The 12,708-nt window shown below is 40.6% G+C and overlaps 2 protein-coding genes across 3 annotated transcripts; one reads left to right on the top strand and one right to left on the bottom strand.

The window, feature by feature from the left end:
* The first annotated feature begins 4,259 nt into the window (after window positions 1–4,259).
* LOC115751469 (annexin Gh1-like) lies at window positions 4,260–7,400 on the top strand. Of its 2 annotated transcripts, XR_004016632.2 has the most exons (6): window positions 4,260–4,419; window positions 5,004–5,149; window positions 5,328–5,546; window positions 6,080–6,292; window positions 6,624–6,996; window positions 7,268–7,400. XR_004016632.2 is itself a non-coding variant. In XM_030689388.2 (5 exons), the coding sequence occupies exons 1-5, from the start codon at window positions 4,344–4,346 to the stop codon at window positions 6,918–6,920; spliced, it is 951 nt and encodes a 316-aa protein (XP_030545248.1). In that variant the 5' UTR covers window positions 4,260–4,343; the 3' UTR covers window positions 6,921–7,033. The 2 variants fall into 2 exon arrangements, 1 of the variants encoding a protein (XP_030545248.1); XM_030689388.2 differs by lacking the exon at window positions 7,268–7,400 and having other exon boundaries at window positions 6,624–7,033.
* A 1,179-nt stretch (window positions 7,401–8,579) lies between these two features.
* On the bottom strand, window positions 8,580–11,971 carry LOC115751429. The gene is made up of 5 exons (XM_030689337.2): window positions 11,218–11,971; window positions 11,022–11,095; window positions 9,601–9,736; window positions 9,205–9,510; window positions 8,580–9,093 (listed from the first exon to the last, which is right to left on the bottom strand). Exons 1-5 carry the CDS (start codon window positions 11,350–11,352, stop codon window positions 8,821–8,823), a joined length of 924 nt encoding a protein of 307 aa, XP_030545197.1. The 5' UTR covers window positions 11,353–11,971; the 3' UTR covers window positions 8,580–8,820.
* Window positions 11,972–12,708: the final 737 nt, after the last annotated feature.

The raw sequence follows: 12,708 nt of genomic DNA on the forward strand, positions 1-12,708 counted from the left end.
TGTTGGCGAGCTCAGAAGCTAACAAGCTTAGACTTTGAGTAGAGTCTCAGAAGCAACATTCCATGTCCTTCATTAATATATAACGGTTCTATAATGGTTTTGCAATGATCATGTAACGATTTTTTAACAACTTTATAATGACCATGCAAAAGCTGATTTATTTTTTCATAAACTCTCCATTATTTTACAACGGCTTTATAACGGTTTCTCAATGGCTATATTTTGGTTGAATATAAATTGAATTTCAAGAAACAATCTTTTGAGGGTTTTTGCATTACATAATAGAGTTTTTCCCTTCTTTCATTTTCTTCTTTGCTAGGTTATACACATAACGTTGTTTCTGTTCCTTTTAATATTCAGTGCGGAATATAGAAGAATGTCTGTTATATCTTGAGAGGATAGCCGCTAGAGTCTTCCGCACCGAGTATCGCACTCCAAGAGGCAGAATTATCCTTAAGGACAGTGCTTGCATGCCTCAGACAATTCCTGTTTTTCCATCAATCGTAACAACACTACAACCTTATTCATCCAATTGGACTTCCCTTACAAGCACCTTTGGAAATGCAGCTCCAAGTCAGTTGGTTTCTTTAATATTTCACCCACCTTCATTTTTATAGATCGAAAAATGCTTATACAAGATCCCTTGCTTTAAAATTCTAAATACAAAGCTATTTACACTATTTGAAGGTTCGATAATGGATAACTGAGATTTAGGCCGCCAATTAACGAAGTGAAATTTTTTCCAAAAGAAATGAGAAATTTAAAATCCCATTGGAATCTAAAGAATGTGTTGATTTATACTTAATTTTCTAAATTTGATTTTATTTTTCAATGCCAGCTTAGATTTACGAAGCATGAATATTTTGTACAAGCTAGAAAAAATCTGCTCTTTTCTTTATGTAGAGCTCGCATACACTAGGGAATTGAACGAGACATGCGATGTTCATAGCTTCGGAATGGCGACTTGGAAGTAATCATGGAAAGACATCCGGGCAATCTCATATCTTCTCTCGTGTCCTCATCTTCATCATCATCTAGCAATTCAACAGCTTCTTGGCCACTGAAAGAAGTTTTAGATCAGAGAATTCCATACCCAGAAGGTGATGTGCTAGGGGAAGTGGCTTTGGTGACAAAGATGGCATTTTCGTGCTTGAGTCCCAAACCAGAGCATCATCCAAGCATGCAACAAGTTTCTCGGGCGATATCAGCACATAGGTCGACCGTGTTAAGCGCATCAGAGGATATCAAATTGGAAGAACTAGTTGATCGTACATTCTTCACTTAGTGAGACATTTCAGTCTTTCTGCTGCAGCCTGTGTAGCAAGCCATCTCTTGTACTTCATGTATCTTAGCTAATTCCATTATCTATTTCTGTAATGGTTCATTAGTTATTTGAAAGCACTTGGGAATTACTGTCATTTGCAATTCCAACCCGGAAGAGACAGCCTACAACTGTGACGTCCAATCCTTAAGAATGGCTTTAAAGATAACAAGATCACGATATTTACCATCGCTATTACATTTTTTTTTATTGAAAGATAATTTCCATTCATTAAGCCTCGAGAGATACATTGAAGGATTTCAAGCCCAGCGAATCCCAAATAACTGCAGAAATATCGAAAAGCATTTAACAAAACACACTCTGCAGCTAAAAACACACTCTCATCCCTTCAGAACAGATCTATCATCGTAAATATTCGGCAGCCAATCACCAAATCTAGTGACAAACACACGTCGAGATCTCTCACCACATTTGAACAGCTTGCAATGCATGTCTAGGTTCGACGTCCCACTAGTAACACCAACATCAATATATTGAAATAGCACAGTCAAATACCTTTAAGGAACTCCCAAATCTATATCTCAATCTAGTTCGGACGAGTAAAACCCCCAAATCTTGCATCTAGTTTTGTGAAAATGTGATAAGGTCAAACGATTACAATAGTTGTAAGCTGGCATCAAGTTTTGTGAAGTTTTATCCAATTAAGAAAAAATGAAATACAGATCAAAGTACAATTTGCTTAGATCAAATTATATGAGTAGCTTTACATTCTTCGGAAAGAGAGAGTAAGGATTATTTTCAGAGATTAGCATATTAGAAATTCCTAAAACTCACCATGCAAATGCCATTGAGTCTTAAAATGTTCAAAAAATACAATCAAGTCATAGAACTTGTCAAATTGGTTCAATCGACTCCCGTCACAAGCTCCGTTCACTTTTCCTAATAGAAAATACTGGCACGTGATTTTTTTTAAATTTTTTAATGCAGTGGCGCCAATGTTGCACCAACAAGGTGCCATGTCCGAAGGAAAAAAAATTGAAAAATTCAACAGAATTAAGGGAAAATATAAAAAAAAAAAATAAGCCAAAATTTTTTTTAATAAAAGGGTGCAAACTGTTGAGAAAACCTCCTAATATATTTTGAAATTAACAAAAATTATTCATGATTTATATCAATCTTGATAAATACATAAAGTACCTGTGTTTAAGGTAATATTCACGATTAAGGATAACAAGATCTTGATAAACACATAAAAATAATATATTTTGAAGTTGATAAAACTATTCATGACTTATATCGATATTGATAAATGCAAAAATAAAAAAGCCATCGATAATTTTTTTTTTTTTAAAGGTGCAAACCAAGTGGTTTGGTTGTGGGGCCAAGGGCTGCTGGCCCTTGCCTGATCTCTGCTGAAGAAAGTCGGGAGCGACGGCATCTCTCTTGAAGCACCCTTCGGCAGAGTGCCTTTTTATTTCACTTTCATTTTCAGGTTCTTCTTATTTTATTTTTATTTTCAGCTTTTTTTTCTCGCTTTTGATCTTATTTTGATTAAAGTAACCTTTGTCATTATTACACTCTTCATTATCATAAAACTCACGTGGGAAAAAGAAGGTATTAAAAAGTTGCATCAGTATTTTCTCGTTAGCCGAAAGGATGGAACTAATGAAGAGGTTCGACTACATCAATTTCGACAAATTTTAATTTTTAATTACAATATTCGAAAGTCTTAGGACTTTATTTTGCGATTTATGATACACCTATGCTTTAATTTTACGTCTATTGCCATTTCAACTACCCAAACTCGCCCAAGGTAAAAACGATGGCGTGCAACGGCCCCATCAAGCCACCTTTTGTAATTTCTGTTTAAATTCCAACTTGAAAAAAGAAAATTATGGAAAATAAATTAAAAACTAACATTAGGCCTTTGTATTATTCTAATTTACTATTTTTTTCCCGATGACTTTCATACTATTTCTCTATCATATACTAGAAACATGGACTTACTTTTTTTTTTTGGCCAGAAACGTGGACGTACTTTAAAGATTGCATTATTAGCTATACTTTCAAATGAAAATATGGGTGGGCCATATCTCAAAACCCTAGTCCAATCCAGCCCGGCCATTCATTGGGCTTGAAAATTTTGGGAAAATTTTCAAATAGGGGTTCAAAGTGCCCTCATTTTTCTCAAATAAAAGCTTGAAGTGAATCTTATTTATCTTCTCAAATAAGCGCATAAAGAGGCCATGTTAGTTTTAAATTTTAAAAAAAAAAAGTGTGACCCGCACATCATTGGTGGAGCCCTAGCGAGGGCCGGTGACTCTCGCCTAGACGAGGGGCGAAGCGAGAGAGGGCCGAGACCCTCTCCTAGATTTGGGCAAGGGTCGTTGGCCCTCTTCCAATTATGGCGAGGGCGAGCAAGCTCTTATCGAGGCGTCGGCGACCCCGACAACCATCACGCCGCCCAATTGGCAATAAGGCGACCGTCACGGGCGAAGGAGGGCATAGGTTTCCTTTTTCTTTTTGGAAAAAGAAATACAATATATATGTATGTAAAGGACGAAAATGCATTTGACCACTTGGTAAGATCATATCCTTTTTTGAGATCGATATGGCTACTTCAGATTCTTATTTAAAATAAGATCCAATTCAAATTGTTATTTTAGAAAATAATAGCACTTTAGGCAATTATTTGAAATGCATTTCACGTCAAAATATTATTTGAAAAAAATGACGGCTGATCCAACTCTTATTTAAAATTTTCTAAAGAATTTGTCCAAATCCGACCATCGGGCTGGCCCGGCTGCCGCGTGCTGTCTCTCAAAATCTCACTCCGCGTCCCTCGGGTTTCCACCTCGAGAAAGTGGATATAGCAATTATAGAGACACGTGGCGCTCCGGCTTAGCGCTTTCCATGTTACGTTGCTCGCGCTCGCGCTCGCGCTCTCTCTCTCCTCAAAAGCGGAGGCCACTGCCAGCTTTCTCTCTCTGCTTTGTCTCCCTCTTCCTCTCTCGTTTTCTCTTCGACGCAAACACCCCAAATCTTCTCTGTTCCCTCAACAATGTCGACTCTCAGAGTCCCAGAGCCAGTGCCCTCAGTGGCCGACGACTGCGAGCAACTCCGGAAAGCATTCAAAGGTTCGCTCTCCCCTCACCACCTTTTCTCTCTTCTTCGCGCTGCCTCCTCCGATTCCAGCCCTGCTTGACGTTTGACGATCGTGCGTTGTTTGGTCGTCCACGATCGTGTTTCTGTTTTCCGCGTCTGGATTTGTGATCCGCTTGGAGATCGTGATCTGATCGGAGTGATCTTTCGGTGCCGATCTGCTCTCGAGCTATGGAGATGATCCTCTGTTCACATCGTGCTATTTGTGGATCTAGGAATGTTCTGGAGATGCAAAAACAATTCGATCTTAATGATTTGTTTTGAATTCGACCTGATCCTTCCATTGTGTCGGCGCTTTTTGGTTCTGTCGCTTCTGCGATCGCTATTCCTACTAGTTAATTCACTTGATGAATGGTCCGAAATGAAAGGAAAGATACAAGATTCTCTTGTACAGAGGATGTTTCCTGTAGCTGCAATATGTTGTTCGCTGGAACAAGTGAAGACAATTGTTTTCTACCTTGAGCCTGGGATTTAGTATGGTCTCGAAAAGAAAAATTGTCATACTTATTATCTAATTTAAGCTTTTTCTCATTTGATGATTCTCATGAACATCTTGAAGGATGGGGAACAAATGAGAAGTTGATCATATCCATATTGGGTCATAGGAATGCGGCACAGAGGAAGCTGATTATGCAAACCTATGCCGAGACTTATGGTGAGGACCTCCTGAAGGCATTGGACAGAGAACTTACGAATGATTTTGAGGTTTGATCTTCTTTAATTATTTGAATTCATTTCAGGGAGACGCGTCCCTCTTCCCTCGGATTAATCCATATCTGTTCCTATATTTTCGTTGATCATCGAATGTGATTGTACATTCTGTTCATAGAGCATGACATGATTTTCTAAATTCTTTGCATCCCTGTAATTGCCATGTCATCAGAGGCTGGTGGTCCTTTGGACGCTTGATCCGGCTGAACGTGATGCGTACTTGGCTAATGAAGCAACGAAAAGATGGACTTCAAGCAATCAGGTTCTCATGGAAATAGCCTGCACAAGGTCTCCGCAGCGGTTGCTTTTGGCAAGACAAGCATATCATGCTCGATACAAGAAGTCGCTGGAAGAGGACGTGGCTCACCACACAACTGGAGACTTTCGCAAGGTACTGCTTTTATGCTTGCCTGAATTATGCCATGAAGTTTCCCAATCCCAATGGTTGTTCTTCTGAGTAACTGTAAAATGAAGTCTCTGTAGCTGTGTGATACTCAGAATAAAGTCCTGTGAAATATTCTTTGCAATTGATGAAAGGCAAGTAAAATCAAATCTGTCTGATCCATCATATTACAGGGATTCTGAGAACATAAGTTGCTGAGCGTTCTATCTTTAAGACAGTTTTGGAGTTTTGTTGAGAATGCTTGTGGGGATGCCGGTGTGATTGAGAGCACTTTCTGATATTTTGGAATAAGATGGTTTCGCGAAAATCTGCAGACCATATAAACGCTCTTTTATTGGACCCCTTTCTCCTATCTTGAATGAAGAACCAGATCCATCATCAAAAGATTAGCCCTTTGACAACCTGTGAAATAACTCCTATCTGTCCCAAATCATCTCATTTTTCCATTAGGTGTTGATGTAAGTAATTTCCTTGCCTGTTGGGAAAAAACTGTATTTTGATATGGTTTCTTTTTCTCCTAGTTGCTGGTACCTCTCGTGAGCTCATACCGTTATGATGGAGATGAGGTCAACATGACTTTGGCAAAAGCAGAGGCTAAGATACTCCACGAGAAGATTTCAGAGAAGGCTTACAGCCACGAGGATCTCATAAGGATTTTGGCTACTAGGAGCAAAGCACAAGTCAATGCTACGCTGAATCACTACAAAAATGAGTTTGGAAATGATATCAACAAGGTGAGTTGGAAATTTCTACGAACCGGCCCTTTCATGTTGCTTTTACCTGTATGTCTAAAGTTTACAGTTCCTCAAGGATGAAAGTGCCAGTGAGTATTATTCTTTCATGAGCTTTGGTTAGAAGTAAGAGGCAAATTGACGATGTCTTGTTTTTAAACATTGAGATCTAAAATAGCGCCCGATTCCGACTTTTCCATTTTTCTGCATCGTGCTCTGTTCTGGCATGGGTCACTTCCAGACTATAACCTTTGGTAGTATGCATCAGAACATATTGAACTTATCTCTATTTTAGACTAAGAATTGACTAATTCTCGATCCTTCGTGTTCGCAGGATTTGAAAACCGATCCGAAAGACGAGTTCTTGGCTATACTGAGAGCTACAGTCAAGTGCCTGACTCGCCCTGAGAAGTATTTTGAGAAGGTTCTTCGTCTAGCCATCAATAGGCAAGGAACAGATGAAGGGGCTCTGACCAGAGTGGTTGCTACCAGGGCTGAAGTCAACATGAAGTTTATAAGTGAGGAGTACCAGAGGAGGAACAGCGTCCCCCTTGATCGCGCCATTGTGAAGGACACTACTGGAGACTATGAAAAAATGCTTCTGGCACTGATTGGCCATGCTGAGGCTTGATCCCCAGAAAGCTATGCAAAGCAAATTACATTTCTTATCATGGCGTTGGTTTATGTACTTTTGAGAAGTCTTTGATTTTGATCTTTAATTAGCGAGTGGTAAGTGACCCTGAACTTGGTTTCCTTACAATCATGTCATAGCAGTGCTACCAATTCAATGAACAATGCTGCACAAACTGCCGATGCTCTGGCCGTTTAGTCAAATATTATTATAAGGACCGGAGGTTAAGTCTTGATTTCACTTAGTAGCTTGAGAAATGAACAATGCTGCACAAACTGCTGATGCTCTGGCCGTTTAGTCAAATATTATTATAAGGACCGGAGGTTAAGTCTTGATTTCATTTAGTAGCTTGAGAAACTACCTATTTCTGTTGTTTTGCCAGACGATGTTCAACGGGGCGGCCAAATCTCCACCATATTGCTTAATGCTTGGGGTCATTTCAACTTCATGTGGAAACTACATATTACATTGCCTTTTTAATATTTTATAACGTCGCATGGGCTGACCCTCGGTGATTTAGGCTTCTCTCGTGCAGTAATTAAGGCTTCCTTGGATCAAGAGAGTTCTCGAGAGAGAAGGAATGCTTTTGTATCGTATTTCTTGGATCCCCTTTCTCTTGGACGATCTAGATTTGATCTAAAGACTCAGATTGCGTCTCCCATCTTCTTAATCACCGACAATTACCATCTCACCTGCCCCTGAGAATATTCTAAAAAGTAGTAGAGACCCTAGAGGAAAACCCTAGAGGCCACGACACATGAATGCTATCCGAACCATCTGTATTAACATTAAACCAACCACTAGGAGCCTTGAAGGTGCTTTAGCAGTATCATGGCGATCTCCCCAGTTGCTGATCCCTGCATCCCCACTTCCCACAAGAAATTCAGCTGCTAATTCCAAATTGATGGGAAGGCAAATCTCAATAAGTGCAAGCATGATGCGATGGCCATGGAACATTTCGCAGCACACCTAAGGAAGCCTTATCAATTAATCCGTGGCTTGGTCCAGATCAGATTAAAGGGAAGTGCCAACAGGCACGAGGCCTGCTGGGGGTCGGCTTCCAGGGGTGATTTCCAAGTTCAAAACTAGGAGTAGGCCCAAAAATTTTAAAAAAGCAGGGAAGCAAACTGATAGCCGAAAGAGCACCAACGTGATGGATGGACAAGCAAAAGTTTCCCTACCTGTCAGGAGCAAAGAGCAATTGGAGTACGTGAAGCGAGGCATGACCATAAGTAGAATCCACAGAATAATTTCATTGCAGGCCGGACAGTTCGTATTCTGATTGTCCTCCAATCTCCAAATCAAAATCGCGCTTGCCGGCAGAGGATTCTTAAAGTGGAGAAGATCATGTTGTAGCTGATAGTCAGACCAAGAGGAAATGAAAGATTCTACCCCCAGAACCTGTTAATCCCCTGCACTTACATGAGGTATCAACAAGCCCTTGAGCAATACCGTCAGCAAGACCCATTCCCAGCACTAAGTGACTTTTCTTCGCACGGAGTTTGGGTTGGCATGGTTTTCTCATCTAGTGCTAGTAACATACTCAAAGCATATTGCCAAAGCCCTTGTGAGCATATACAGCATTCGAAGCTACATCTTCAACATAGATGGGATAAAGAGTTTTCTTAGAAAACCATTGATCTATTTGACACTTCCGCCTTGAAAAGAACCAGAGAATGCAATTTGAAGCATAAATCAGCTGAGTTCTCCTCCGAATCTGAAGAAACCAATGCTATCAACATACCGGTCTGCAAACAGTTCGTACATCTAGTCAAGTTCGAAACTGAAACATCATTCCCAAACCCCACACTCCGGAAGTGTCAAATGAGACCAAATCCCACTAGGAATAACACAAGTTGAAACATAAAACTGTTCGTAAAACCGTTAAGCCTAAGCTTGGTTAAACCAACGCAATGCTACTCTCGCCGCCTGGAGGCTTGCGGACGCCACCAAAGTAGTCTCTAGACTCTGCCTTTCCATCAGCAAATATGTCGTTGCCGCTAATCTCTCTCATTTTAGCCGAACTCAGTGATCTCTCTGCAGATGTTGGAGGTGCATCACCTTTGAAGACGTTGTTTCCAGAGAGCTCGGAGAATTTCTTGTCATAGATTTTCTTGGCAGTTTTCATCCCAGGTTCCTCATTGGAGATAATACTGCTCTGACCTCCAGCAGGCTGATAAAGTCAGAGAAACTAGTGAGGCTATTGAACTCCATTGCTGAAAAAAATAAAAGTGAAGAAACTATAACAGAACAGCATGCTAATGTAAACATAGATTTTGCTCACATTAGAGACTTTAACAGAAGTCCGGACATGACGCGGTGCAGGTTCTCCCATGTCTTGATTCGTGTCCAATGCCCGTGCAGCCAATGGCCTTGGCAAAATTTCTGGAGGAGGAGCAAAAATATCATGTCCACTCAATTCTTTGCACTTGGCATCAGATATTTGCTTATTCAACTTCATGTCAGCCTCACTTTCCAATGTTCCGCTCAGTTCTCGCTGCTTTGCAACCTCAGGAAGAGTGGTAGGCTTTTTGGGAGAAATGCTTTCTTCTTCAGCAAACGAGATGTGACTGATGCCAGCAAGGGCTTGCTAGTAATATCAACCACCGAAAGAGCTCACATCATCATGGACTCAACACCAATTTAACAGGTCAAAAACAATCAGCATTGTAAAACATACCTGGTACATCCTTATTCCTGTTTTGTTGTTTGAAGCAGGGTTAGCACTTCCAGGTTCTAATGAATCATCCTCTCCATTGGCAGCAAAAATCCCACTACCGCTGATTTCTTTCAACTTGTAGCCAGAACAAGGTTTCCTGGAAGATTGCAAAAGCACTATTCTTTGAAGGAGAAGACAAGGACAAAGCCACAATAAGCAGTATCAAAGTGCAAAGGCATTGTGAAAGCTTATGGAACTCTTTTGATAAGGAGGATATAAAAAGGTGGCACGTGTGTGTGCCCGTGAGCAAACATGCGTGCTCGTGTTCGTGGGTGCACGTGTATTTGTTGTCAAATATCTGTCCCCATTCTGTATGTGTACGAAAATAGATAGATAGATAGATAGATAGATAGCCAAGTAACTGGCTTTTTAGACAGACATGTTTGCGGGTGCATGCATTTGTAATTGTATGTATAATGACTTTTCTGTATGTGCATGTTTATACATGGATTTACGCTTCCCCCAATCTAGCAACAAAACAGTTGTCTTTTTTGCAGCACTTGAGAAAGATGTTGACCATGCATTAAGTGCGACTTACCAATGCTGAGCAAAATGCCGTCTCCTCTCTATGAATGGACTAAGAACAACCAAGTTTTACATGGACTAGAGCTTTTACATATCACAATAAGATCTTTCACAAAGCGTAAATCAAGAGGACATCAAAACGCAGCTTACATCAGCCAAGCACCTATTACAGTTGTATCTAGACCGGAGTTGGGTAGATTGTGAACGGGATGATCAGATCGGCATATTCATGATCACAGAAGCTCAGCAGACATTGAAGGAGCCCCCCATGATAGCCGCCAAAGAAATGTTCACTTCTCGAATCTAGACATCTAACAAACTCACTCTTTCCATCTAATTACCATCATTTGAAGAGCCATTCAATAGAACAGGAGTGACTGAACTATCTCAACTAGACATCAGGGCTTGCGACAGGATCAATCTCAAGAAACCAACCAGACTTCTAAGGCCAAGGAGAGTGATCAAGCTCAACCTACCGAGGCATCTGACATTCTAAGATCCGCCCATTTGACCAAGATTACTCCGTCAACAGCCACCGAGAAAAAATTACCCTTTTTTGGTAAATTAAATGGAGGTGATAAAGATTGTTACGTTGGAAATGAAGTTTCTGTCCTCATTTCCCGCAGATCGATCACTGCACATCCACACTGAACCTATCTTATACAATCCGACCATAATTTCCGAAGAAAGAAAATCTAAAGAAGTGGAGAAATGAAGAATCCGGACAAACAGCTAAAACGGCGGAGAAAAATCAAATTGCCACAACGACCCAATCAGCCAAATGAATCATTGCATTTAAGGGACAAAAAAAAAAACACAAAACATCATAAAAATAAAAAAAGGAGAGCAGATCTAACCTTTTGTTCAAATTCTCAGCTTCCTCATCAGTCACTTGACCTCCAAACACCACCTTGCTGATCCCATCCGAAGGCTAATCATCATCCCCCAGAACAACCCATCAAAGGAAAGCCAAAGAAAAAATGGAGAAGCATACCCATCGCATCGAATAGAAACTAAAATGAAAGATCAAGAACGAATCAAGTAAACGTGTACCTGGTGAGAGCGAGCATTGGAGCGAGAAGAAGCCGAACCGTGCGCGACCAAATCGTGGGGAGGAGGAGTCTCCGACCATGTGAGCAGATCTGAAGTCGAAGTGTGAGGCTTCCTCACTGGCGTGCTTCTCTCCATTTTTTTTTCCCAACAGCAAACAAGAGCAGAAGAAGAAAAAAAAAAGAAACCCAAGAAAGAAGTCACGCCAAACAAAACCTTTCACGGATAAGAAAAAAGAAGGAAACGTCCAAACAGTGGCGATGGGTTATTTCTCTGGCAATGGCAAGAACCTGGAGCTTCTCCCGGGCAACAGAGAAGAAGAGAGGAAGAGATAGAAAAGCAGAGGGGAAGGGATGGGGAGGAGCGTGAAATGACGGGGTTGACCTCGAGATCTCGAGGATTCGTGTGACGGGGTTCCCTTGCTTTGCCTTTGAGTCTGAGTTTGAGCTGGATTATAAGAGAAGAAGATAGGGAAGTGAACAAAATGTATATTGGAGTAGCAGCTACTCTTCTTCCCCTCTCTCTCTCTCTTCTTTCGCCCTCTCTCTCTCTCTCTCTGCTGATGATGCTGCTGCTGCTGCTTTTTTATAAGCAAAGATAAAGGATTTGAATTGAATGCGTGAAGAGAGAGAGAGAGAGAGAGAGAGAGAGAGAGAATTATTGTATTAACGGATAAATTTTATTTGATGATCTGATTCTGATCTGGGTATTCTCTCTGTATATCTCCATTTTTTTTTCAAACTTCGGTAGAAGAAGAAAGAGGGGGTTTGCGCAACAAACAAATCAAAGATACGAATTTGAAATTTGGAACCGCCCCCCTCCTCCTCTACCATGGCCGCTGTTTTGATGTGCCCAGCATGTGCAAAGCCCACCAAAATCAGACATGAAATTATTGCACCACTAATTTTGGCTTTTGCCAGAAGGGTAATTTAGAGCCTACTGTTGCTCTCTGGTTCAACTATAATCGCATTGTGAGCTCTGAATTTGGTATGTTTAGATATATATGGACTTGCAGACTCACAACTTCGGTTCTAAGGTTTTCGTGTATCGAGCGATTGGATGCTTTCCCATTGCTTAGATGATCGGCTTCTCCACGTTTGTGGCGACGCACGATATTATAAGTCGGACTCGAAAGAACGTGGGATTAAAAAGTTGAAATCAAGAGAAACTTGCAAGTATGATTTGTCGAGCAACCCACCAATTCAACGCGGTGTACTTGTGGTCGTAAAACTTATTTTAATGCGTTAACATTACAGCATTAAGATTCTAGGCGTTGTATGAGGAGAACCTAGAGATACTTATAAGAAAATTCATGACATTTATCATTACAACTCTCCGTCGTCTTGAACCAATCACGTACGCTCGCCGGCCATTGGATGACCGAACATGTCGTAGTATACTCTGTAATCATAAATTGAGGAATAGAATTGGATTCTCTCTACATCTTTTCTTCTTTTCCATTTTTGCAGTCTTTTTTTCCTCATTAACGAGAAA

Source organism: Rhodamnia argentea, chromosome 2 (assembly GCF_020921035.1).
Source record: "Rhodamnia argentea isolate NSW1041297 chromosome 2, ASM2092103v1, whole genome shotgun sequence".
Taxonomy (NCBI): Eukaryota; Viridiplantae; Streptophyta; class Magnoliopsida; order Myrtales; family Myrtaceae; genus Rhodamnia; species Rhodamnia argentea.

Bases quoted from the DNA above. Each gene is read 5' to 3' on its own strand.
- LOC115751469 (XM_030689388.2), top strand. From the start codon at position 4,344: ATGTCGACTCTCAGAGTCCCAGAGCCAGTGCCCTCAGTGGCCGACGAC. The intron at 4,420-5,003 runs GTTCGCTCTCCC...AACATCTTGAAG, and splicing joins ACTCCGGAAAGCATTCAAAG to GATGGGGAACAAATGAGAAG. The intron at 5,150-5,327 runs GTTTGATCTTCT...CCATGTCATCAG, and splicing joins AACTTACGAATGATTTTGAG to AGGCTGGTGGTCCTTTGGAC.
- LOC115751429 (XM_030689337.2), bottom strand. From the start codon at position 11,352: ATGGAGAGAAGCACGCCAGTGAGGAAGCCTCACACTTCGACTTCAGAT. The intron at 9,737-11,021 runs GTTAGATCTGCT...GCAATCTTCCAG, and splicing joins GCTGAGAATTTGAACAAAAG to GAAACCTTGTTCTGGCTACA. The intron at 9,094-9,204 runs GTGAGCAAAATC...TGACTTTATCAG, and splicing joins CTTCTGTTAAAGTCTCTAAT to CCTGCTGGAGGTCAGAGCAG.